Source organism: Peromyscus leucopus, chromosome 19, assembly GCF_004664715.2.
Source record: "Peromyscus leucopus breed LL Stock chromosome 19, UCI_PerLeu_2.1, whole genome shotgun sequence".
NCBI classification, from domain to species: domain Eukaryota; kingdom Metazoa; phylum Chordata; class Mammalia; order Rodentia; family Cricetidae; genus Peromyscus; species Peromyscus leucopus.
Genome location: NC_051079.1, coordinates 14,489,383 through 14,516,018, shown reverse-complemented (window position 1 = coordinate 14,516,018; position 26,636 = coordinate 14,489,383). Strand labels below are relative to the sequence as shown.

The 26,636-nt window shown below is 47.0% G+C and overlaps 1 protein-coding gene across 2 annotated transcripts; it reads left to right on the top strand.

The window, feature by feature from the left end:
* Positions 1-96: 96 nt before the first annotated feature.
* Positions 97-26,141, top strand: Slc39a6 (solute carrier family 39 member 6). Of its 2 annotated transcripts, XM_037197013.1 has the most exons (11): positions 159-629; positions 2,272-2,583; positions 2,620-3,093; positions 4,498-4,681; positions 6,381-6,550; positions 8,242-8,460; positions 15,065-15,170; positions 19,588-19,965; positions 21,418-21,498; positions 23,353-23,543; positions 24,941-26,141. In XM_037197013.1, exons 2-11 carry the CDS (start codon positions 2,281-2,283, stop codon positions 25,091-25,093), a joined length of 2,259 nt encoding a protein of 752 aa, XP_037052908.1. In that variant the 5' UTR covers positions 159-629; positions 2,272-2,280; the 3' UTR covers positions 25,094-26,141. The 2 variants fall into 2 exon arrangements, with proteins under 2 accessions (XP_028722998.1, XP_037052908.1); XM_028867165.2 differs by having other exon boundaries at positions 97-629; positions 2,272-3,093.
* The last annotated feature ends 495 nt before the right edge of the window (positions 26,142-26,636 follow it).

Below are 26,636 nucleotides of genomic sequence, written 5' to 3'. Positions count from 1 at the left end.
CCGCAGACCCCAGCCGGTCCGTATTTCCGAGGAGCCGGGGCGGGGCTAAGACGGGCCAGCCCCACAGGCCACGCCTCCCGGCCACGCCCCCGTCCGCTGGCGTGGTTCTTACCCCGTAGCCTCTGCCTGCCTCGCGCATCTCTCCGACCGCTGCTCCGCACAGCACGCGAGCCAGGCCCGACCGCTGGGCGCGGGTCGCTCTCGAAGGAGCTGGCGGTCAGGGGCGGTTCCATCCGGCTCGGCTGCCCACAGCGGCCCCGGCTGGGTCGCGGTCCTGGCGGTGGAGCGGGAGGGCGCGAGGGAAGGACCCTCGCCCGCCCCTCCATCGCGGCGAGCCCGTGGCGTCTGAGAACACGCGGAAAAGCGGATCGGTCTTTGCAGACCGGGCTCCGGAGCTGCACTGCGCGTGCGCCACGCTGGTAGCAGCGGGAGGCGGCGGTAATTACCGATTGTCCTGCTTGGAGGAGGCGCGGCAACCCGGGACCGAGGGGTGGACTGGCTCATGATTCCGCCGATGCTCCGCGCCCTGTAAAGGTTCCTCGGAGACCGGAGCCGGCCTCGTTCCCAGCCCCCTCGGACCGCCCTCGGGGAACCTGCGCGCGGGACCCGGCGGCGGGACTTCGGGAGAGGTGAGTTCTGCACGACTGCCCCGGGGCGGCAGGAAGGAGCCCCGCAGGCCCGGATCCGCAGAGAAGGGGTGCACGGGCCAAGCAGGGCAACGGAGAAGGGATGTTGCGAGGGCCCCGCCTGGAGCCCCCGCCAGCCCTGGATAGCTTCCCCTCCCAACCTGGAGTCCCCATGTGGGCTTGGGAATCCAAAACTAGGGACTTTCTGTGATGATTTAACTTTTCGCCCACATTCAAGGAAGCTACTAATGTGCTTCATTACAGGAACCCTCACAAGCAAGCTTTGTGCGCTTTTCCGTTTTCTCCACTGCCCCTTTTTTCAAGGCCTCTTCTTGTGGCTTGCTTGTGTTCTCCACACACGCCGACTTGGCCTATAAGGAGATCCGGGAACCGGTCAGCGCCCCTCAGCATCTTCCTCTGGCTCAAGGCCAGATCTGCCCCACCCATCTAATGACTCGCCTCTCCCCTTGGAAATGATTCCTTCTTGAGTCTTTTTTGCCTATCACGTGAATTCTCAGAATGTGAGGTCCCGAAGATTGTTTGCAGGAATCTGGTCCTAGCTGGTTGTGTGCGCCTCCATTTACCTGGGTGCCTAGTATGATAATCAGCACTTGGGCAACAGGGGAGTTTAACAAGCACTTCCACTGTGTAAGTCGTCCTTGCAAATAGATATTACCGGCTTTTCAGATGAGGTCATGAACGTGAGAACCTGCCAGGGAACTGCCTGCAAAATGGGAGTCTGTTGCTCCTGTATGGTTGAACATCCCTCAGTGTTTTTTGCTAGAGACATGGTTTAACATCCATCCAAAAATCTAACTATACTATACTGCTTCTGCTTAAATGAATTCTGCTTTTCAAGCTGCACTTGAAAAGGAGTGAGGGACTCCCCTTTCAGGCATAGGCCTTGAGTTCCAGACATGTGATAAAACGTTCTCTAGCTAATGTGTAGCAAGTGAAGAACAATGTAGTGTGTTTTCGTGAAGCTTAATTGACTTTACTCAAAGAACTGTTATTATGTAGTCATTCAGAAGACTTGGGAAATCCCGATGCACTGATGGGAAATCGGGTCTGATTCATTGCTGAGTAGAGGTGAGGAGCTCTCTTGTGTGTGCTCCCATCTGAAGATGGATAGAAAATAACTTGATTCATGCAACAACAAAAACTTGGTAAAATTATGTGGGGAATAAAGGACATGGATGTGTGTCCAAGGAAAATGAAACCATTTTTTTAAAAATTCCAAGTGTCAGTTGCAACTGTTGTTTCTTCTTTTTCTGACTGTTTTCTTTAACTGTTTATGAAATGGTGGTAATGATAGATGTGCTGAGGTTTGGTTTTGAGCTGTAGTTCTCAGCTCTGTGAGAAGCTGACGGTGTCTGTGAGCACATAGATCTTTTCCTTCTGCAGGACTGATTATTGTCTCTTTGTTCATGACTGTGCTGCATTTGCTTCAGGTGTTGTAGCATGCAGGGGGAGACCCCAGGCTCCTAGTTCTCTGTGTCTCCACAGTACCTCATACTACCCTGCTCAGAACAAACAGCGCTGTGTGAATGGTAGCAGTGTAAATTAGGCATCAGTCTTCAGCATGAAGTTTCTTAAATTGTTTTAAAAGTGTGGTAAAGAATCCCCCACCCCTTATCTTTTCTAGGAAGGTGCAATGGCCAGAAATTTATTTGTAATCATGATCCTGACCTTTGCCCTTTGGGTCACCAATCCCCTTCATGAACTACAAGCAACAGCTGCCTTCTCTCAGACCACTGAGAAAATTAATTCAAATTGGGAATCTGGCATTAATATGGACTTGGCGGTTACCATGCAGCGACATCATCTGCAACAGCTTTTCTACCGATACGGAGAGAATGATTCCTTGTCAGTGGAAGGGTTCAGAAAATTGCTTCAGAACATAGGCATAGATAAGATTAAAAGAATCCACATACACCATGACCATGATCATCACTCTGACCATGATCATCACGCTGACCATGATCATCACTCAGACCATGATCATCACGCTGACCATGAACATCACTCTGACCATGAACACCACTCTGACCACGAGCGCCATTCCCACCGCAGTCACGCTGCTGGTAAAAACAATCGGAAAGCCTTCTGCCCAGATCATGACTCTGATAGTTCAGGTAAAAGTCCTAGAACCAGCCAAGGGAAAGGCTCTCGCCCACCAGAGCACGGGAATGGCAGAAGGAACGTCAAGGAGAATGTGATCGCAAGTGAGGCGACCTCAGCTGTGTACAACACAGTCTCTGAAGGAACTCAGTTTCTAGAGACCATAGAGACTCCGAAATCTGGGAAACGCCCCAAAGATGTAAACCCATCTACCCCACCCAGCATCACAGAGAAGAGCCGAGTGGGTCGACTGAGCCGGCTAGCCAGTAGAAAAACCAACGAGTCTGTGAGTGAACCCAGAAAGAGCTTTATGTATTCCCGAAACACGAATGACAATATTCAGGAGGTAAGATAAATGCTGTGCAGTATTTAATGCACCTGTTTGTCCCCTCCAGGGATGGATGTGAAATAAAGTAAAACGGTTGTTACAAAAGGGACTTTTCTTCCTTCTCAGCAAGGCTTTGGCTCACAGTGCGCAGACTGGCATAAACATCCTTGAGGACTAGCTGTCCAGGAGAATAGTCCTGCCTGCTGAGTTTTTCTGATACAGTTTATTATAACTATAAAAAGATGCCAGGGTTAGTTGTGGAGAAAGGTTAAGGATAAATAATGTTAATGTATAGACAACGGGGGAGCTGAAGGAGTGGGACTTAGAATCCGTGTTTTAGGGAAAAGCAAGGTTAAGGTGCTGAAAACGCAAGAGCACCCGTGTGTCTCTTCTTGGCAGAAAGATCCAAGAGTGGCTTGTGGAGTGATTGAAGGTAGAGCAAGTTGGACCAAGAATGCCGGGGTAGTAAAATTCCCAGATCATGTGGCTTTTCTAAAATAAACTTTCCAGTGCTACATAATTTATTTGGCTAATGAATATCAAGCAAAAAAAAAAAAAAAAAAAAGCATTAGTTGTTAGTCTTTAATGATCAACTGTAGGTACTTCATTCAGGCCAGTATATGACTGTGAAGTTTGGAGTAATCATAGGAATGGCCACAGCCACGGCAACACTGAAGTTGTTCTGAGTAGTGTTGGTTAAGAATTGGGAGAGTCTGAAATATCTTTGTAGAAGATGAGAAACAGATACTATAACCAGATGAGCTTTGGAGAGGGGAGGGTGTTAAATTGCATAGAGCAGTTTCTCTTCAAACTAAGCTTGCCATCCAATTAAACTGTTGAACGCATCTGCCTGCTGGGACAGGTTTGTTTTATTAACCAGCATTGCCCTCTGCAGGAGTCATCTGTATAATTTAAAAATCCCTCATTGCAGAGAATCGTGTTGCCAGGCACATAGACAAAGCTGAGCTGAGTTTTTGCAAGTAGCATCACAGCAGGAAGAGCAACATGTCTTGGGCTTGTTTGGGCCAAGTCGGAGGGCATTAGTCCCCAAACCTATTTCTCAATCTCTAATGAATCCCATTTCGAAATTAAAGCTCGTTTCCTTAATAGCTTTAAACAATGAGTTAACAGGCTTGTGAATCTCCACTTATCCCCAAGCCCTTCCACGGGAGGTTTCCTCCCTTGGTGACTTGTGATGTGGTCAGGGGAGAATGACATACCATCACTGTGACATAGTATCTTCTTCAGGCTACTAGAGATTTGCAGATTCCAAAGTGCTGAAGGCAAAGCCGACTTTAACTCGCATTAATTTTTGTCAACAAAGTAGCTTCAGTAGAGCTTAAGGGTGATGAGTCAGACTACATTTTGGAGTCTCCTAGTGGGAACTTCTTTCTGTGATTGTTACTGCCTTGTGTCCTTCAGTGTTTCAATGCAACAAAGCTGCTGACGTCCCATGGCATGAGCATCCAGGTCCTGCTGAATGCAACGGAGTTCAACTATCTCTGCCCAGCCATCATCAATCAAATTGATGCTCGGTCTTGTCTGATTCATACAGCAAGTGAGAAGAAGGCGGAAATCCCTCAGAAGACCTATTCTTTACAAATAGGTAAATCTGCCATTGTTACATAAGAATAGTTTTTAGTAGATATACTTATGTTGTACTTGCCTTTATATTTGAGATTATTTTTCACTGAAGCTCTAGATACAACATACTAGTTGTTCTGTGCCCTGAATGTTCTGAATATAAATTTTGAAAGTGCATTTGCCTCCTTTAAAAAGGCATGGGGGTAAGGGTGGCTCAGTGGTTAAGAGCACTGACTGCTCTTGCAGAGGCCCTGGTTCAGTTCCTAGGGCCCAGCTGGTGACTTACAGCCATCTGTGACTCCAGTTCCAGGGGATCCAATGCCATCTTCAGACCTCTGAGGGCTCCTGCATGCATGTGATGTACAGACATACATTCAAGCATACACACATCCATAAAATAAAATAAATATGTTTTTAAGCAAATAAAGCCTTGTATGCTAGCAGCTATAATCCTAGCATTGAGGAAGCTGAGGAAGGGGGATTGTGAGTTCAAAGCCACCATGGTCTACATAGAGACTGTCTCAAAGTAAGGACGGGATAAGAGAACGGGGAGGAAGATACTATAATGAGGAAGAAATATGTGCTTTGATAACTGAGGAAGTTAATGAGTTCCTAGTTTGCCTCCCTCTCTAGTTTCATAGTTCAGCTGTTCTAGGAATGAAAGCCCCACTTGGGTCCCAAGTAAGGTAGAGTTCATCCTTGTAACTTTTTCTCTTCCTATAATCCCCATTTAAAGATTTTTCCACTAAAACCAAGCATGGTAGCATACACTTTGAATCCCAGCACTCTGGAAGCAGAAGCGGGTGGGTCTCTATGGGTTCCAGGCCAGCCAGGGCCACATAGTGAGATCCTGTCTCGAAACAGTTTTTTTTCCACTAGGTTTACCTTCCTAATCTTGAAGTCTCTTTATTTGTGTCTGAGGTTCTCCATCTGGGCCTGCAGCAGGATTACTGTGAGGTTACCTTAAATGCAGCAGGATTACTGTAGGGTGCCCTGAATGCAGCAGGATTACTGTGAGGGTACCCTGAATGCAGCAGGATTACTGTGAGGGTGCCTTGAATATGCGGCAGGATTACTATAGGGTGCCCTGAATGCAGCAGGATTGCTGAGGGTACCCTGAATGCAGCAGGATTACTGTAGGGTGCCCTGAATGCAGCAGGATTGCTGAGGGTACCCTGAATGCAGTAGGATTGCCGTAGGGTACCCTGAATGCGGCAGGATTACTATAGGGTGCCCTGAATGCGGCAGGGTTGCTGAGGGTACCCTGAATGCAGCAGGATTACTGTAGGGTGCCCTGAATGCAGCAGGGTTGCTGAGGGTACCCTGAATGCGACAGGGTTGCTGAGGGTACCCTGAATGCAGCAGGATTACTGTAGGGTGCCCTGAATGCAGCAGGGTTGCTGAGGGTACCCTGAATGCAGCAGGATTACTGTAGGGTGCCCTGAATGCAGCAGGATTACTGTAGGGTGCCCTGAATGCAGCAGGGTTGCGGAGGGTACCCTGAATGCAGCAGGGTTGCGGAGGGTGCCCTGAATGCAGCAGGGTTGCGGAGGGTGCCCTGAACGCAGCAGGATTACTGTGAGGGTGCCCTGAACGCAGCAGGATTGCGGAGGGTGCCCTGAACGCAGCAGCGGCTTTGTGCTTACCTGCTGTTTAACGCCCGCTCGGAAACCTCAGCTGGCAGATGACATGACTTCCCTCTGCTCCGTTTGGTTCGACAGCCTGGCTTGGAGGCTTCATAGCCATTTCCATCATCAGCTTCCTGTCCCTGCTGGGGGTCATCTTGGTGCCACTCATGAACCGGGTGTTTTTCAAGTTCCTGCTGAGCTTCCTCGTGGCGCTAGCCGTCGGGACCCTGAGTGGAGATGCTCTGCTTCATCTCCTCCCACATGTAAGTTCCTCCATGCGTCCATCCCCGCTGTGTTTCATCCTTACACACTGAAAGCACAAGCCTTGAGGTTGCACTCGGACTCTTGGGGTTGGTAGTTCTCAGAGGTTAGAATTTTTGTTTGGAAAAGTTGATTTTTTTTTTTTTTTTTTTAAGATTTATTTATTTGTTATGTATACAGTATTCTGCCTGATGTGTCCCTGCAGGCCAGAAGAGGGCGCCAGATCTCAATACAGATGGTTGTGAGCCACCATGTGGTTGCTGGGAATTGAACTCAGGGCCTTTGGAAGAGCAGTCAGTGCTCTTAACCGCTGAGCCATCTCTCCAGCCCCGGAAAAGTTGATTTTTAAAGTATATTTGATAACTTATTCAAGGTTCAGTACATGACAGTGGGACGTTCGTTTCGTTGTTCTGTTTCTGTCTGTTAGAGACTCTACCAAATCCGACTAAGGTTTTTGAACTCACTAATTAAAGGGGAGAAATCCTGCTCCGATCTGAAGCACTGTGACAGCTGCCGCAGTGAGAGCCGCTGGCTTCCTGTTGTTGCTGCAGATTTGAAGTGTGTGCCTGTTCGCATGGCCGCGAGGCTTAGAGGTTCCTTCAGGGCTAAATTTGTATGTTTCGAGATTCATGCTTCATGACCTCAGTGAATTTTTCTTTTTTTGTTTTTTGTTTGTTTGTTTGGTTGGTTGGTTGGCTGTTTTTTTCCACACAGGGTTTCTCTGTGTGTAGCCCTGGCTGTCCTGGAACTCTCTTTGGAGACCAGGCTGGCCTCGAACTCAGAGATCCTCCTGCCTCTGCCTCCTGAGTGCTGGGATTAAGGGCATGAGCCACCACTACCTGGCATGAATTTTTCAATATACGGGCCTTTTTATTAAGTATTTGGGATAATCACAAGCAGGAAATATTTGGAGGTCACTGTTTTCATTTATCTTAGAGTTGAGGGTGTGGCTTGATGGTAGAGCACTTGCCTGAAACAAATAAAGCCCTGGCTTCAATACACAGCACTGAAAGAAGAAAAGTTGACATACACGAGGTTTTCAGTCTGGTGGAAAGGGAGTCACTCCTTCCTGGAACACTGGCCATCTCATGTTGGACTCAAAAGGAAAACTACTCTGAGGGGCTGTCTCTCTGACGACCAGCTGTCAGGTGTCTCAGCACACCGCCTGCGGGAAGTGGTCTGTGCATAGCGGGGACCCATGGCCTTCGCTAGGATGCTGCACACCCAGTTGGTTTCCTGTCAGAACCAGCATCAGCTAGTTACTGCTACACTCTGCCCAGGTCCTCAGACACCTGCAGGGCCCATCCCTATGCACTAACTAGTCTTCCTACAAGGCTGATCTGATGAGCCTGGTAGGAGCCTCTAAGTGGTACCTGTAAGTAGTAGACACTGTGTGATAGGAAGTCTGTGTTAAATTGTGGCCATGGTAACAGGTCAGACATTGAGAATTACTTCTAAGTTATGGTCACTGTGGGGTGTATCTGCCTTTACACCAAATAGACCCACTCTGTTAGGTGCCCAGCAAGGAGCATTCATGAAGCTCTAGGTAGCTAGCTGCCCATTAACCTCTTTTTTTTTAATGTCTCCTCAACTCTAAAGTATTCCATTAATTTCTTAATTCTGAATGACTTCGTATTTGGCAGTTTTTCTGACGTGAGATGATGACTTAAAAACTGTATTATTTCACTTTTAGTCTCATGCAAGTCACCACCACAGTCATAGCCATGAAGAACCAGCGATGGAAATGAAAAGAGGCCCACTGTTCAGTCACCTGTCGGCTCAGAACCTAGAAGAAAGCACCTATTTTGATTCCACATGGAAGGGTCTGACAGCGCTAGGGGGCCTATATTTCATGTTTCTTGTGGAACACGTACTCACGTTGATCAAGCAATTTAAAGATAAGAAAAAAAAGGTAAGGCTCCAGTCACCGAGGACCGTATGTGCACCAGACACTTGCTTAGAGTGGCACTCTGCCGTCCTTAGGATAGCCTGCCCAGAATCTGTAATCTTTGTGAGAGGCTTTCAGTACCTTTAGGGTGCTTTTTGCCCCAGAGGTATTCATGTAGAAGTCTGCGTCTCGATAACCCTGGAGGAGCAGCTGGCCTGCCTGCCCGCCCACTGCCCGCCCGCCTTCTGTGCACGTGTGTTAGAATAGAGACAGAGGTTAACATCAGTCTTCCTCAGTCACTCTCCGCCTTATTATTTGGGACAAGTCTCTGCCGAGCCTGGGGCTTGCCAACTTGGGTAGGAAGCCCTGGGGATCCTCGTGTCTCTATCTCCCCAGCACTAGGATCACAGGCACACATCATCACACGTAGTTTTTGGGTTCTGGATATCTACACTCAGGTCCTCATGGTTGTACAACAATCAGTTGACTGACTGGGCGGTCTCCTAGCCCCAACCCCGAGTTTCCAATCTTCTTTATTCCTTGTATCTCTTGGGGATACAAAGAGAAAGCTAAAGGTCTGTGTATGTTTGTGACTGAACCCAAAGCAGAGGCCTGGTATTAGAGACCACAGTGTTCTTTCTCTAAGACCACATATCATCAGTATGTATTGGTGCTGAGATTAAATAGTCATTGGTTTTAAGCTAATTGCACTGTAGCTGTGGTTCTGTTGTGTTTCAAAAGATCCATCACTTACAAATGTTTCCTTTGCAAATTGGACCATAAAACATTCTGAAGCCAAGTAGAGGCTCCTTATTTCTGATCATACCTCAGTCATAAGGTGTCTGCCTCTAATCTGGTGTGATCAGACAGCTCAGGCAGAAGAACTCCTCAAATGCTGAGTACATGCTGAGCATGGCGTTCACTAGTCTCAGCACTCCAGAGCCTGCCTCAGCTGTATATGAGGTGGAGACCAGATAGGCTACTGAAACCTGTCTCAAAAATTTTTTAGATTAAAAACAAGACAAGTGCTCATCAATTGATTCAGGACTTTTTTTTTTTTTTAAAGGGTGGATCATGGTGAGTCCAATGTCTTTATCTATACCTATGCTATAGCTCATCTACAATTTCCAGGTTTGGTTTCTCTAAAATTGAACAAGAGGTTAAGAGGTTATATACTTGTAGAGCTATCCTGAACATAGATGTTAGATTTTTAAAGTATTACTGTAGCCGGAGTTTTCCTGCCTTGCCCCCACAGTCAGGACAAATCTCTGCCACCCGCCAGTCCCACAGCCGCTCAGACCCAACCAAGTAAACACGGAGACTTATATTGCTTACAAACTGTATGGCCGTGGCAGGCTTCTTGATAACTATTCTTATATCTTAAAGTAATTCATTTCCACAAATCTATACCTTGCCACGTGGCTGGTGGCTTATCGGCGTCTTCACATGCTGCTGGTCATGGCGACGGCGGCTGCAGTGTCTCTGGTCATGGCAGCCAGTCCTTCTGCCTTCCTGTCCTTTTATTTCTCCTCTCTGTTAGTCCCGCCTATCCTTCCTGCCTAGCCACAGCTGATCAGGTTTTATTTATTAACCAATCAGAACAACTTGACATACAGACCATCCCCCAGCACAGCCAAGTGCAGACCATCTCAAACACCTGCACTCAGGCCCATGGTCCTAATCATCCTCTATACGGACCTGCTGGGTAACGCCACAAAGAACCCAAGAAGGGCTCCCACAGGACATACAAATCATCCCACAGCATATTACATTTTAAACCATGGACACCTTACATAAATTAGCCTTTTTTTTTTTTTAATGTCAGAACCCGCCTTTGAATCTTAAATGCATTCAGCTTCTGTGTTCGCAGAAGTAACTCTTCCCACTGTCATTTCGGAGTTTGAGCAACATGTAATTACGTTGTGTAATTATCCAACCAGCAGAGCTGGCATAGAAAAGTGAAAACGAAGCGTAGCTGGCCCTGAGTGAGCATCAGGCTCCCTGTGGGAAATGAATGCTGTGTGAACTGTGCTGCCGCCTCTGTCCTGTGAGTGTTTACCCTTAGGGATTTTACACTCCAGACTTTGCTGTGGTAAGCGGGGCAGGGGGACACACACCTGTAACCCCCGTGCTCAGGAGCTGGCGGAAGGAGCATCCAGAGTTTAATGCCAGCCTGAACTACATAAATGAATTTCATGACCCTCTGGACCATATAGTGACACACGTGTTTCAAAAATAGAGTTTTCAGGTGGTGGTGGCAGCGGCACACGCCTTTAATCCCAGCGCTCGGGAGTCAGGCAGGCAGATCTCCGTGAGTTCAAAGCCAGCCTGGTCTACAGAGCTAGTTCAAGGACAGCCAGTGCTGTTACACAAAGAAACTCTGTCTCAAAAAACAAAAATGAACAACAACAAAGAAAATCATCTATTACCAATATGAACCTTCTGTTCAGTGGACCCAAGTTTTGAAGGAACAGTTTGATAAAAATAACTTCCTCGTGAGCTGGACATGGTGTCACATGCCTGTAACCCAGCACCTGGAAGGTGGAGGCGAGAGGATTAAGATCTCAGGGTCATCCTCATCTACATACCAAGTTTGAAGCCAGCCTGGGTTATATGAGACCTTGTCTCAAAAGACAACACAAAGGAAAGAATAGCTTCTTCATTCTTTTCTTTTTTGAAATCTTAAAAGATTTTATTATTTATTATTTTGTATGTGTGAATATTTTGCCTGCATGTATGTATGTATGTGTACCATATGTGTTCTTGGTGCCTGTGGAAATCAGAAGAAGGCATCAGATTCCCTGGGACTGGAGTTACAGGTGGTTGTGAGCACCATGTGGGTATTGGGAGTTGAACTCAGGTTCTCTAAAAGGGTAACAAATGCTTTTAACCACCAAGCCAAGGCTCCCGCTCAGCCACTTCATTTTAATGTCCGAAGTCATGTCCGAAGGCTGTTTCCATTGCTACACTTAGACTGCTTGAAAGATATGTCCTATTTCTTTATATCCTTTGGAATTCTTAGCTTTAAAAGTATGATCATGGAGCTAGAGAGCACATTAAGAGTATATACTGTCTTAGGGAGGATCCAAGTTTGTTTTCAATAATCCATGTAAGGCAGCTTCCAGCTGCCTATAACTCCAGCTCCAGGGAATCTGACGCCCTCTTTTGGCCTCTGCAGGCACCTGCACTCACGTACACATACCCATACACAGACACACACATACACATAATTAGAAATCGTAAAAGTAAAAATAATTTAAAATTTGTTCATTTTTCACTTAGGGGATACTTGGGATTTGGCTTGTGAGGTTTTAGTTAATTTTTACTGTTGTTTTTTTTTTATTATTATTTTGTTTCATTTATTTATTTATATATTTTGAGACAGGATTTCTCTGTGTAGCCCTTGGCTGTCTATTTCCTCTGTAGACCAGGCTATCCTTGAACTCACAGAGATCTGCCTGCTTCTGTCTCCCGAGTGCTGGGATTAAAGGTATGCGCCTCCACTCCTGGCTGTGTATTCTTTTTCAAGTACCCTAATTTATTTAATACCTTTATTTTAATTAGTTTCAATTTTTTAATTACATTTATGTGAGGAAGGGCATGTACGTGCATGCCGTGAAACGCATGTAGACAGGAGGACAACCTGCCTTACACCATATGGGTCCCGGGGATAGAGCTCAAGCCTGACAGCAGGTGTCTTTATCCACTGCTAGCTCGTCAGCCCTAGTGTTCAATTTTTACCTCAATTTTATACCTAACTGCCCTTTATCCTGGCGCTCTATAACAAGATTCTAAAGGATGGACTACTACGTCAGATACAGCGGTTTATTTCCCAGCTCTGACAGGTCACTAGTGAGCTGTGAACCGTGTGTTGTACCAGTATCTCTAAGGGCAGCAGCAGTGTGATCTCCCTGCCGCTCAGGCCCTCCACAGGGAAGCTGGGTTATCTCTATTTTAAGACATCCAGTAGAACGTAGTCATGAAGATCCAGGACGTCTGTGTCCTGTGCACGTCTCTCTGCCCACTTTGAGTCTGGCACGGAGTAGATGATGACGAATGCTTCTGAAGCAGCAGAAGGTCTCCAGATAGGCTTCACCTGTTTTGCAAACATTACCTGTTCTTCTCCCATCATAGAAAACGTTGGGTTTGTTTGGGGTTTGGTTTGGTTTGGTTTTTGGTTTTTGGTTTTTTTTTTTTTCAAGACAGGTTTTCTCTGTGTTGTTTGTTGCCTGTCCTGGCTCTCACTCTGTAGACCAGGCTGGCCTCGAACTCACAGAGACCTGCCTGGCTCTGCCTCCTAAGTGCTGGGATTAAAGGAGTGCGCCACCACTGCCCGGCGGGTTTATTTTTTAAAGATCATTCAGGTCTTGGTGTTACTTAATTTCTTTTTTCCATCATAAATAAAATAAAAAGTACTTCACCTTGTGACGAGTGTCGGAAGCAAGAGGGTGTTTTCCCTAGGGAGTCCACACTGTGCCCCCAGAGCATCTGTGTGGCAGGTGTGGTCAATCACATGGCATCCGTGTCCGTAGGAAATCTGCATTCCAGTTAGACTTTCTGCTCACGCTCACTCTGTAGCCTTAGACCTTTACAGCAGTTTGACCTCACAAATCCTTCCGCTCTCACTGGGAGCCAGAGAATCATTGTGATAACCCTCCGGCTCTGGCTCTGTCCAGATCAAGCTTTATTCAATATGTCCACAGTCTTTCTATTTCCCCCAACCATTTTGCTGTCTGTCATTCCTGTCCAGGCCTAAGTTGTGTCCTCCTCTACCCAGCCTGCCCACACAGTTTCCCCCACCTGTTTACACAGCAGGCGGTGCTCTACACCTCTGCTCAGAGTCCCATTGCTGGTAGACAAAGGCCACTCCCAGCATGCTCTGCGTAACCCGGCCTCCTGCATTTGCTGCAGCTGGAACTCGCACCCACCCACCATCTAGCGAGTCCTCCCAGGCTGTCGTGAATTTTTTTTAGTTCCGGGAAGGATCTTTGCTGTTTGGGGCCCCTCCCTCACGCTTAAAAACTACCTAGACTACTGCCCCCCCATCCCGCACTCCAAAGTCCTGCTCACTCTTACATTTTGGTTAAACTGCTGCGTTTTTGAAGAGCCCATCCTGGAACTTCTTCAGGTCTTGTTAGACACTCTGATGGCATCCATGGTTTTGTTTTATCAAATGTATCAGTGATTATAAGCAAAGAATTGCATAGTCCTCTTCTGTGTTAAAGCTCCTGTCTTCTGGGGAACAGTGACTAGGAGTCTCTTACTCATTTAATTTATTTTTTTTTTCCGTATTTTTTTTCCGTATTTTTTTTTCTGGAGCTGAGGACCGAACCCAGGGCCTTGTGCTTGCCAGGCAAGCACTCTACCACTGAGCTAAATCCCCAACCCCTCTTACTCTTTTAGATGTAATACAAATAATAAATACTATTTGTGTAACGGTTTCTATAATTAAAAATACTATCTTCCACATAAATAGATAATGCACAGGCTTGATTGTTTAATGAGACCTCTGCAACATAAACATTGCGCAGACTCACACAGGGAGCCTAGCACAGGCGTGGTTACAGAGCTAGTAATAGCCAGCTCCTGTGGCCCACACCCAATCCCAGCACTCAGAGAGGGTGTCGTAGGCAGAGTGCCATACATCCAAGCCCAGCCTTAGCTCAGACCGAAAACCTATCCCAAAAAAAAGAAAAAGAAAAAAATTCTGATGGAATAGCTCAGAGGTAAGGCTTGCCTAGCATGCATGAGGGCCTGGGATCAGTCCCCATGGCCACACAAAATGTATAAGAAAGGATGAAGGGTTTCTTAAAGCCCACTGATAATTTCAAGGCTAAGTAGTAAGTACTTAAAAGAAACACTAGGACTAGAGGGGTGGCCCAGTGGTTCAAAGCCCTTGTTGCTCTTGCAGAAGACTGGATTTGGGTCTCAGAACCCACATCAGGCAGCTCCCAGCCACCTGTAACTTCAGTCCCCTCACCTGGCTCCTCTTCGCACATGCACACAGACACATAAATGAAAACTAAATCTTTTTTTTAACGTTAATGGTGTTTTACTAAGGAAAAGTACTTTAGTCTTCATAACAAAAACGTGTGGAAAATGTAGGTTTCGGTGTCAAAGAAGTGGCCCGGAGGTAGCCAGGCCTGAAGGAAACGGCTGTAACCGGCTCTAAGTGCTGCCCAGGTAGAGTTCGTTGGTTTAACGTATGGATGAATCACCCGAGGATTCTGCATCATCGGTAATCAAGTGCTCCAGCTGACCAATGCATGAGCCCATGCTACAGTAGCTGGTGCAGGCCACACAGGAAGATGAACTGTGGGTTTTCTCTTGACTCAGCATCCTGTGCCTTTTTGACAGCTCTTATAGCCAGAAGTCCACACGAGGTGCTAAAAACACATCCAGGGCCCTGTCCTGGGATGGCTTGTCATTGAGGTGTGCCAGCCCTGTTGCCTTCCCGGTGTCTTTTGCTTGTCTGGCTTTTGATTGGTTGTGCTGCTTGGGGTTGTTCCAGGGTCCCACCTCTGTTCGGCAAGTGCTGTAGCACTGAGCTACGGCTCGAGCTGTACTGAAAGCTGCCCACATAAGCAGATCAACGATTTCAAAATGTTGTTCGTCCTGGTTGTTTCAGAATCAAAAGAAACCTGAAAATGATGAGGATGTGGAAATTAAGAAGCAGCTGTCCAAATACGAATCCCAGCTTTCCACAAATGAGGAGAAGGTGGATGCAGGTGAACGTAAGTCTTCCAAGACTCAGACCGGGTGGCACTGGGACACAGGACAGCTGGGACCATTGGAAGAGATGGGGCTGTGACCTTTTTGTTTGTTTCCTAAAGTAGCTCCTGATTTTTAAAAATGATCTCGAGAATGCTCAGATGAGGGTCTGCACTGCATACTGGGAGCCACCTGAGAGGCAGGATTCAAATGTCTAAGAGGCTGACTCTCGCAGGCAATTTTCTGCAGGCTTGGGATCCACAGGGTGGCTGGTGCAGGAAATGAGCGTGGTGTGCTGTAGAGAGAGCACTGTAAACTTCCTGTGGGAGTGAGGAGGGGAGGGGAAGGGAGGGGAGGGCACATGCAGCAGAGACCCCAGGTGTGGCACAGGGTGGGAGTGCTCTTCTGGGCTCTAAGCAGGATAATTTCCTGAGGACAACTCAGTTGATGTGAGACTAACAGAACTGTTTGTTTGCTGTGAGATACAGAACTGAGTTCGTGTGAGCAGGTGTCAGCTGTGTCCAAATGTGGGTCAGGGTGTCGAAGGCCTTCCTTCATGCCTCTCATGAGTCATGGAACTGCCACAGAGTAATCACTGCTGGGGGGTTCGTGTGTGAATGTCTGCTTATGAATTCTTTCCCTGGGGAAATAGAAACAAAGCCTGTTCTCCCTACCCAAGATGCTGCCAATGACAAACCCAAGTATGGTTTCACCAGAGCCTAACTTGGGCAATCATGAGCTTATTTGGCTTTATGAGCTTATAGGAACATGGGTGGCCCCAAAACAGCCATAGCACCCAAAAAAATCTCACCCAGTATGGATGGCAGTTTCCCATAGCTGCATAGATGGAGTCTCCCTCAAGTTAGCTTTTCACCCTCCATGTACTCTACCCCTTCCAGAGATCATAAGGCTATATGCAGTTAGGGCAGAGTAACATACAGCTGGCTGGAATCTCGGGCAAGAGGCCACCACCACCCTCCAATGCTTCCCACTGTGAGGGGCCATCAGTTGTTAACCACTCAGTCTTGGGGGTTGTGGTTTCAAGCCTCAGTGTTCCCCCAGCTGTGCATCCAGGAACATGGTGTGAACACAGTGACTCATTGCTGGCCCCCTCTCGCTTCCTTCTGAAGGGAGAACTGAACTGAAATGAGGTCATCTGAGACCATGGTGAGTGCTTCTGAGCATCACGTTGTGTTCCAGTGAATTCCTAATGGGGCATGAGCCTTTGAGAAGGGAAGTACAGACCCACAAATGAACTTCCTCTTAGCTGATGAAAGAGACTTGTGTGTCTTTGCTTTCCATTCATTTAGAGTCAAGTTTTAAGTGTAGTTTTAGGGATTTTCACAAACGCATACTTGTATTACAGAGTCAACTAACTTCTAGAAGGCAGATGTTTTCTAATGTTTCCCTGTATCCTCATAAGGCCTGCCAGAACATCTGGAACAGCTGGGCCTATATTCCCAGCATTTAGGAGCTTGAAACAGGAGGAATAGGAGTGTGAGGCCAGCCTGGGCTACATAGCAGAACTCTAAAACAACCAACCAACCCAGAATCCTTAAGGCAGGATAGCTCAACAGATAGCTCCTGACTAAGAGGAAAGAAGAGACTGTTGCTGGGGGTAAGCTTCCGGGTTCACTGCATTCTCCACGCTGGTTCTCTGACGAGCAACTAAAACACACTGATTCTTACCCCCATAACTGGTCCTTCTGCAGTGTTCTGGGTGGACTTCAGTGACATTTGTAACGGTAGGACAGAAAGGAGGTCAGGGATGCTCCCCCAAACTGATAACAGTTTATAGGACAAAGAGCAGCCTTACTGTTACAATTTCCTTTTCTTTGTCCAAGCAGATAATCAGTGTGGACTGTGGGCAAGAGCCCCCAAGCCCAGCCAGTCAATGTTTCTTGGTGATAATGATGATAAAGTAATTAAGGTTATTTCCTTGTTGTTTTCCTTGAATTTTGTCACCTAATAAAAAGGAAGTCATGGGGTTGGGGATTTAGCTCAGTGGTAGAGTGCTTGCCTAACAAGTGCAAGGCCCTGGGTTCTGTCCTCAGCTCAGGAAAAAGAAAAAAAAAAAGGAAGGAAGTCATGATAGGTCTATACTTTCTTCTGTTTGTTGTTGTTTTTGGTTTTTTTAAGACAAGGTTTCTCTGTATAACAGTCCTGGCTGTCCTGGAACACTGTAGACCAGGCTGGCCTTGAACTCACAGAAATCGGCCTACCCCCCAAGTGCTGGGATTAAAGGTGTGCATCACCACTGCCCAGCAGCATATGATTTTTTTTTTTTTTGTTTTGTTTTGTTTTTGTGTTTTTCGAGACAGGGTTTCTCTGTGTAGCTTTGCGCCTTTCCTGGAACTCACTTGGTAGTCCAGGCTGGCCTTGAACTCACAAAGATCCACCTGGCTCTGCCTCCCGAGTGCTGGGATTAAAGGCGTGCGCCACCACTGCCCGGCTTGATTTTTTTTTTTAATGAGAAGAAAAACTCATCTTTTCGCATACAAGGAAGTAGAATATGTTAAGGGATAGTCAGAAGGACAGTTATGGAAGACTAATATTTGAAGCCTTTTTCAGGGGCTCTATTCAGGATATAGCTCTATTGGTGGTTCTTGCCTAGCATGCATGAAGCCCTGGGTTCCAGTCACAGCACCACATAAAACCAGGCTTTGAGCATGTGGCAGTGCATGCCTTGAATCCCAGCACTCAGGAGGTGGATCTCTGTGATTCAAGGTCAGCCTGGTCAACAAAGTAAGTTCCAGGACAGCCAGGGCTACCCACAGAGAAACCCTGTCTCAAAAAACAAACAAACAAACAGGTTTTATGCAAGCCTATAATCCCAGCACTTGAGAGGTGATGACAGGCATCAGGAGTTCAAGGTTACCCTCAGCTACATAACATTCAAGGGCTATATGGTAGCCTTGTCTCAAAAAACAAAGTCAAAAAATAGGCTCTGAGCCTGGCTGTTGGTGGAACTGGACCCCTCTCTTTCCAAGCCTGGGCCATTCCCGCTATGAATCTTCTGCTCTAGACAGCTGGGAAGGGGGTCTCCCTTCCGCCAGGAGCTGTGCCTGCCCCGTGGCTTTGCTGGGACTGAAGTGTTCCCAGCTTTAAAATCATGGGAGCTGCAAGAGGGAGTTTAAAAATTTGTTCATGGTAGGTAGTGGGGGGGCCTAGAGCTATGGCTCAGTGGTTAAGAGCACCAGCTGTTCTTCCAGAGGACGTGGGTTTAACCTCCAGCACCCACGTGGCAGCTCACAACTGTCTGTAACTCCAATGCCAGGGAACCCAAAACCCATGGCAAAACACTAATGCACATTATAAAAAAAAAAAAAAAACTGTAATGGAAAAATGTGTTGACCCAGAGGACTGTCATGTTCACCGTACACATCCCTTTCTCTCGACCCAGAGGACTGTCGTGTTCACCGTACACATCCCTTTCTCTCGACCCAGAGGACTGTCAAAGTCACTGTCACAGCCCAGAGGAAGCCACCTAGGCACTGCAGATAATTTTAGAAGCTGGAACTTAGGTGTCCAGATGAGATCCCCCATCTCTCACTTTGAGTTTCTGACAAGTCCTGACTCACCGACACAAAGGAAGAGCAGAACAGAGATACCTCACGTGGACTGACTTCCAGATGGGCTGTGAGAAATTTGATAGAGATGTTTTTATTTTTAAAGTCAACATGAATTTACAATTTTGAAAATTTTCCTGTAATTTAAAATAAGTCATTAAGCCAGGAAGTGATAGCTCACGCCTTTAATCCCAGCACTCTGGAGGCAGAGGCAGGTGGATCTCTGTGAGTTTGAGGCCAGCCTGGTCTGCAAAGCAAATTCTAGGACAGCTAGATCTGTTTCACAGAGAAACCTGGTCTGAGGGGGTGGGGTACGGGGAAGGGGGTTGTCATTAAACTACCTGGGGAAAAAAAGGAGAGAAACTAAGAGGAAATAGGGCCAGTGAGGTGGGTGGCTTAGCTGACGAGGGTGCTGTATGTCAATCTGTGGCCCACTCGATGTAAGGCAAGACAACTCCAGATAGTTGTCTTCTGACCTCTACATGCATGCCATGGCCATGAGCCAACCCCCGTGCATGCTAAAATAAATAAATAAATGTAATTAAAAATTATACTTAAAGAGAATTCCTTTTATTTTATGAGCTAGGATCTCACCCTCACTGTGTTGCCTGAGCTAATCCTGAAGCTCTGAGCTCCAGGAACCCTCCCTCGGCCTCTTACGTGCTAGGACTCTGCACTTGAAACTCCGTCTTAAAACGTGACAGAGTTCCCTTTGGAGAACTCCTTAGAGCCCGTTGGTATTCCTCATCAGCGGGGCTGTGCTGCCTTACCCTGCCGGGCTGAGAGCCCCTGACCCTGAGACGATCAGTCATCAGCGGAACATCCACAAAGCCTTTCGTTGGGTCTCAGTGTTCTTTGTGTTTATCTCCAGGACCTGAAAGCTATCTGCAGGCAGACTCCCAGGAGCCCTCCCCTTTTGACTCCCAGCAGCCAACCATGTTGGAAGAGGAAGAGGTTATGATAGCCCACGCACACCCGCAGGAAGTCTACAACGAATACGTGCCCAGGGGCTGCAAGAACAAGTGCCATTCACACTTCCATGACACACTGGGCCAGTCAGATGACCTCATCCACCACCATCACGACTACCATCATATATTGCACCACCACCACCACCAGAACCACCACCCCCACAGCCACAGCCAGCGCTACTCTCGAGAGGAGCTGAAGGATGCTGGCATTGCCACACTGGCCTGGATGGTGATCATGGGCGACGGGCTGCACAATTTCAGTGACGGCCTTGCGATTGGTATGCTGCTGCCTAGCTGGTCCTTGCTGGTTAGCCTGGAAATAGCACATTAATTTGTTCATTCAAGTTTAACCAAAAAAAAAAAAAAAATAGATTAGTTAGGTGAGGATGTTGACTTCCAAAATTATCGAAATATTTTTTGTCTACTTTGTGACAATGAAGTACTTAGTGAATGTGGGTTACAAATAAATCTGGCATCTGTGCCTCACCTATGGCCTAAATTGTACTTACCGATAGTTGTTCTTAGGCTGGGGTCTAGCTCAGTGGCGGGGCAGTTATATAGTGTGCATGAGCCCTGGATTCCAGCCCTTGCGTCACAAACACAAAGAGTTGTTCTTATCATGAGGTCTTCAGATCATGATTGAAACATGAACGAAGGGTGCATGAGGCGTCCCGTGTATATCCATGTCCCCTCTGAGGTCGGATCTTTTCTGTGATGAAGGAATTTACATGGACCTGGTAACGCCGGTTACTCATCTCTAGCCAAAAGAAAAGACAAAGTTAAGTCCTTGTGCCATAATTGAGAGTTCCAGGCACAAAACGTGAAAACACTAGGAACTGGGCAGCAGAAGCTGTTAGAAGAGGGAGTGCTGCATTTGAGTCAGGCCCGGGCTCTCCTTCCCACAGTCTGCTTGGGCTGACCCAGCAGGAATGTCCCTGTGCACAGCTCGTAGGTAACTGGTCAGCAGAGGGAATTAGCTTTTTAAATGGGAGGGGCTGTCTTGAGTCTCCTTGTGGAGTGGTGAAAGGATGCATGTGCACAAGTCTGAGGACATGAATTCCTCTGAGGCCAGTGAGATGCTTCTGTGCTTCTGACTGTGGAGGGCGCTCCTCTGACCTAGTTAATATTCTCAGACGGTGTTTGATATGATAGCAGTCCCTTCTCCGGTTTGTAGATAGCCGCCCGTTGCTAGGCAGGTGACCCTTCCCTTCCCCGTCACGTACGCCTGTGCTTCCCAATGAGATGTGCTCTGAGACCTTAGAAAGCAGACAGAGGCCATTGAGATGACACAGGAGGTTCAAGCACGAGCCACCAACCCTGCTACCTGAGTTCCATCCCTCGCCTCCAGTGAGGAAAGGAGAATCCCGGCTCCCACAAGTGGTCCTCCGAGCTCACAAGTGCCGCAGTCACACACAAGTACAATAAATACATATTTATATATTGATAAGGGTCTTTCTGTGTAGCTCTGGATGACTTGGAGGTCCCTATGTAGACCAGACTGGCCTCGGACTCACAGACATCCTCCTGCCTCTTCCTCTGAGTACTATAATTAAAGATATGCGTCACCATGCCCAGCTTGTAACTTTTTTTTTTTTTTAGGAAGACTATAGAGGTTGAGCTGGGAAGATGGCGTTTATGCCCAGTCAAAATTTAACTGTCATTGTTCATTATTTTTGCGTACTGAAAGATTTCAGAAACTTCAGCCCGGCCTTTCTTGACTCTGTTTACAGGTGCTGCCTTCACTGAGGGCCTGTCCAGCGGGCTAAGCACCTCGGTTGCTGTGTTCTGTCATGAACTGCCTCATGAGCTGGGTAAGAGAAGCGCGTGGGCTGCCTCGGCTGTGAGAGTGAACTGTGCTGCTGCTTTTGCTCTGAGTGGTCGGCTAAGGAGTGCTCTGGCAGGCTTCTTCATAACCCGAGGCCCGCCCCTTGCCTGCTCGTCCAGCTGCCCTTCTTTCTCACTGGGCACGAGTTTGTTTCCAGCCAGAATTCCTACCCTGCAAGTGCCTGTGTGGGTTTGTCCGGCAGTAGCTGGGCCTCCTCTGTGGTCGTCTTTCTTTACCAAGTCTCTCTGCGCTGGCACACTGGGGACATGAGTGGCTGTGGTCCTACAGTAGAGTACACATGACTGTCAGCCCAGCACTTGGGAGGTAAAGGCAGGAGGATCAGGAGTTCAAGGTCATCCTCAGCCACATAGTTTGAGGCCAGCCTGGGCTACATGATACCCTGTCTCTCACCACCGCCCCCCAAAAGAGAACTACAGCATATACAGTAACACTTCTTAAATGAAGTCAGGAAGTTAGGAAAGAGGGTCTTTGTGTGGTAGGTAGCTCCGTGGTAGTCCAAGAGCACTTGCCTACAATGCATGACACCCTAGATTTAGTCCCGAATACCACCTAAAATAAAATAGGCTCTGGGTGGATGATTCAATGGGCAAGAGCACTTGCCATGCGAGCGTGAGGACCTGAGTTCAGCCTTCGGGTGTGTTCCTGTAGCCCAGTGTTATGGAGACAGGAGGCTGGGGCAGGGGCCTTGCTGACTGCCAGCCTAGCTCCAGGTTCAGTAAGAGACTGCCTCGAAGGAGTAAATAAAGTGGGAAACGATCGAGGCAGGAAAGCTGACCCTCTCATCTGACCTGGAGAGTGTACACACACACACACACACACACACACACACACACACACACACACACACACACACACACGAGGAGGTAATGTCTTAGAGCTGAAGGAAAGGCGTCAGTGAATTGCACTTAGAGTTGTACTACAGTTTGAGACCTCTCCCTCCGTGTTTGGATTCCAGCTCAAGTCCCGATGTCTCCTCTCATGGGCACATGTTCATTTGCAAACACTCTGACCCTGTTTTCACTTTGCTTCCTTGGCATATCCAGCCATTCAGAAGGCCTCCCGTCTCCCTGGCACATGCTTGAGTAAGGCTGTGTCTCCTTTTTGTTCCCCATTCTCATCCTTCCTGCCCTGTGAGGTTTCTTAACCATCTCCATTTCGTGATTCAGGAGCTCTTGGGTGTTCCCTTTATCAGTTGCTGATCGTGTGAGTTCTACACCACCCTCCTCTCTATTGACAGTTGTGTTGTCTGTTCTGGTGTTCTTGAGATTGGGTTCTCATGTAGCCCAGGCTAGCCTTAAGCTCACTTTGTAGCTCAGGATTACTGAACTGCTGCTCCTGCCTGCTCCTCCAGTGTCAGCCCCCTTAAAGACAGGACAGGAATACAGCAGTAAAGCCGGGTGGCGGTGGTGGTGCGCACGCCTTTAATCCCAGCACTGGGGGGGGGGGGGTATCTCTGTGAGTTTGAGGCCAGCCTGGTCTACAGAGCAAGTTCCAGGACAGGCTCCAAAGCTACACAGAGAAACCCTGTCTCCAAAAAAAAAAAAAAAAAAAAAAAAAAAAAACAGTAGATTTGTGTGCGCATCATCACCATCACTGACACGGAAGAAGCCTTCAAAAAAGTTGGATAAAATACTTGTTTAGTTTATAAAACTTTTGCGTGACTACGGTCACTAACACTGCTCTAGCCCTGGATATTTCTTTCTTTTTATTCCCCTGGGGGGGAAAATCACTTTTTTTTTTTTTAAATCTGAGACATCTCTTAGACGTGTGTGAAAATGATCTTCAGTGACTTTACCTTGGGTTTTGCTTTCTGTTACAGGCGACTTTGCTGTTCTGCTAAAGGCCGGCATGACCGTCAAGCAAGCCGTGCTCTATAATGCCCTGTCGGCCATGCTGGCCTACCTTGGAATGGCAACAGGGATATTCATCGGGCATTATGCAGAAAATGTGTCGATGTGGATATTCGCACTCACTGCCGGCTTGTTCATGTATGTCGCCCTGGTCGACATGGTAAGTCTGATAAAACAGGAAGTATTCGGTAAAAATTATTGCAGGATCTGGAGAGATGGCTCAGCTGCTAAGAGCACATACTGTCCTTCCAGAGGACTGGGGTTTGGTTCCCAGCACCCACAGCCTACAAGTCAGCCCCATGTAGCTCCAGTTCCAGGGGATCTGACCCCTTCTCCTGACCTCTGCAGGCAGTGTACAAGTACAAACCCACATATACGTGGATAAAAATCTTTTTTAAAAAATTCTTTGCAGAAATGGTGTTAGATTCTAGTGATGGAAAGGGATTCTGGACCCCAAAGGATGCCAGTTAAGAGTGTAAATGCAGGCTGGAGAGATGGCTCAGAGGTTAAGAGCACTGACTGCTCTTCCAGAGGTCCTGAGTTCAATTCCCAGCAACCACATGATGGCTCACAACTATAATGAGATCTGGTGCCCTCTTCTGGCCTACAGGCAGAACACTATATACATAATAAATAAACCTTTTTTTGTTTTGTTTTGTTTTGTTTTGTTTTTTGAGACAGGGTTTCTCTGTAGCTTTGGAGCCTGTCCTGGACTAGCTCTGTAGAACAGGCTGGCCTCGAACTCACAGAGATCCACCTGCCTCTGCCTCCCGAGTGCTGGGATTAAAGGCATGCGCCACCACCGCCCAGCAATAAATCTTTAAAAAAGAGTGTAAATGCCCTTTGAGTTCATTGTTTTTCATTATTGATCACTTACACACCTTTCTCCTACCCAGGGTTTTCCAGGAAACATGTGAAAACTCACCCCTTGTCTTAACCTTTGTAGCGTAGAATTAGGCCCCAAATTGTCTGTAAACTCACAGTAAACCCAGCCCAAGCCGATGTTGTCAACAGGCTGCGCTTAAAATTCCTCTGTCACCAAGTCCACCTAGAAGAAATCTTCCTGATGAACTTGTGTTTTATGTAGTGTGTGAGTTCCCCTCTCTGCGTTAGAAGTGAACCTTAAGCTGTTCAGTGGTGGTGCAGGCCTTTAATCCAGCTTTTAGGAGGCAGAGGCAGGTGAATTCCTAAGTTCGAGGCCAGCCTGGTCTATGGAGTGAGTTCCAAGACAGCCAAGGCTACACAGAGAAACCCTGTCTTGGGGAAAAACAAACAATTCTAGAAATGACCCTTAGTACCTGAAGCAGGGAAGTCAACATCACCTTTCATTTAACAGTGGGGTGAATGTTTTCCTGCTCAGAATACCACAATAGTCCTTGTCCTAGTCAGCTGCCAGGACATGCTCAGATCCGTGACCAAGAGAGTCAGGGTGCATGTAATAGTCGAGTTCCAGGGAACTGGCCCATACTGTATCCAGCCCAGTTGACACTGCCCTACAGAATCTTCTAGAGTTCATCTGTACTTTCGAGAGCTGAGCTTTGCTTTTCCGTCTTTCAGGTGCCTGAAATGCTGCACAATGATGCTAGTGACCACGGATGCAGCCGTTGGGGGTACTTCTTCCTGCAGAATGCTGGGATACTCCTGGGTTTCGGAATTATGTTACTCATTTCCATATTTGAACATAAAATTGTGTTTCGTATAAATTTCTAATTAGGTTCTAAACCCTAGAGTAGCTTGAAGAAGCATTGCTGTTTGTAGTTGGAGTAGATGATAGAAATATGTTCATATGCTGTGATACACAGCATTTAAAACTAGTGGATTTTGTGATTTTTGTATCAAATTTTGCCATTTGTTATGCTTATAAAGTCAGTTACATTGGGTAACATAAAGGTACGTTTTAATATTTAAGTTATTCTGTTTGGAAATGTAAATTCTATGTGTCATCCACCAGTATTACCGGTTTACTGTATGTTTTGGCATGACATGTTCTGTATATTTTAGAGGAAGTGTCTTTAATACTCTTTTGTACACCTTTAACATTAGTTCCCTGCTGGAGTTAGGCCCCTGCAGACCTGCTAGTGGTGAGGACGGGTGGGCACAGAGCCACAGATGCCAGCAGTTTGGACTGAGTGCAGCCAAGAAATAGGAGGAAAGGAGAACTGAAGGTCTGAGGAGGTGTCCATCGCTTAGAAAAATCACAAAATTGGTTTTAATGTAGAGAGGAAGATTTCTAGATGTGTTAGGGACATATTTAGTGTAGAGTGCATTCGTGAACATCTGTCAGATGTTAATGTTCCTGTAAAAACAGTGAGCACTTTTGATACACTTAATTTGGTTGTGTATTTGTTCATGTAATAGAGAAGTCTAAATATATTTAGTTAATCCAAGCAGTGTGTCATTTGACAGAAACTAGGATTTTAAATCTGTGTATGGAAATAGGCCAGATGAGTAACTAATGTATGTCACCAGAAGACTTGGTTTTCATCAAGGAATGTTACACTCAAAGTCACATGATCATGTGTTCTGGTTGTCTAGGTTCCCAAGTGGCAAGTATTAAGACCTTGATCCACATGAGGACGTTAAGACCCATTCTGAATATATTTTGACTTCTTGGATTCAGAAAGCACTTGCTCTCTTTCAGTGTTTTAAAATGTCATTGTGAGCAACCGTCCTTTTATGTATGGCACTGTAGATAGATACGTTAGGGCTGTCTTAGCACTGTCTAGATGTTTCTTAAGAAAATAAAGCGTCAACTCAATGTCAGGTGTCGTGTTCTCTTTCACCTTACCGTCTTACCCACTGTCAAGCATGCGGCTGAGGAGTGCTGAGTCTGTTCATACTGTCTTCAGAACTTGTTCATCTTGCAAAGTCAAAACTAAACCCATTAAAAACTTCCAGCCTGGCACAGTGGCACCGGCCAGTAATCTCAGCACTTGGGAGGCTGAGATCTCTGGGAATCCAAGGCTAGCCAGGACTACATAGTAAGACCCTGTCTCAAAACAAAACTTCTCCCCTTCTCCTACCCACCCCTTCTACTTCATTTCCTTCAAAAGTTGAGATGTCTGAGGACTAGAGAGATGGATCTGTGGGTGGGAACCCTTACTGCACAGCAGGAGGAACTGAGTTCACAGGCCCAGGACCCATATAAAAAACTAGACATGGCAGTGTAATCTCGTGTACCCCCAACAGTGGATGGGCCAGAGACAGCAAGATTACTGGGGTTTGCTGGCCACTAGTCTAGCCAAAACACAAA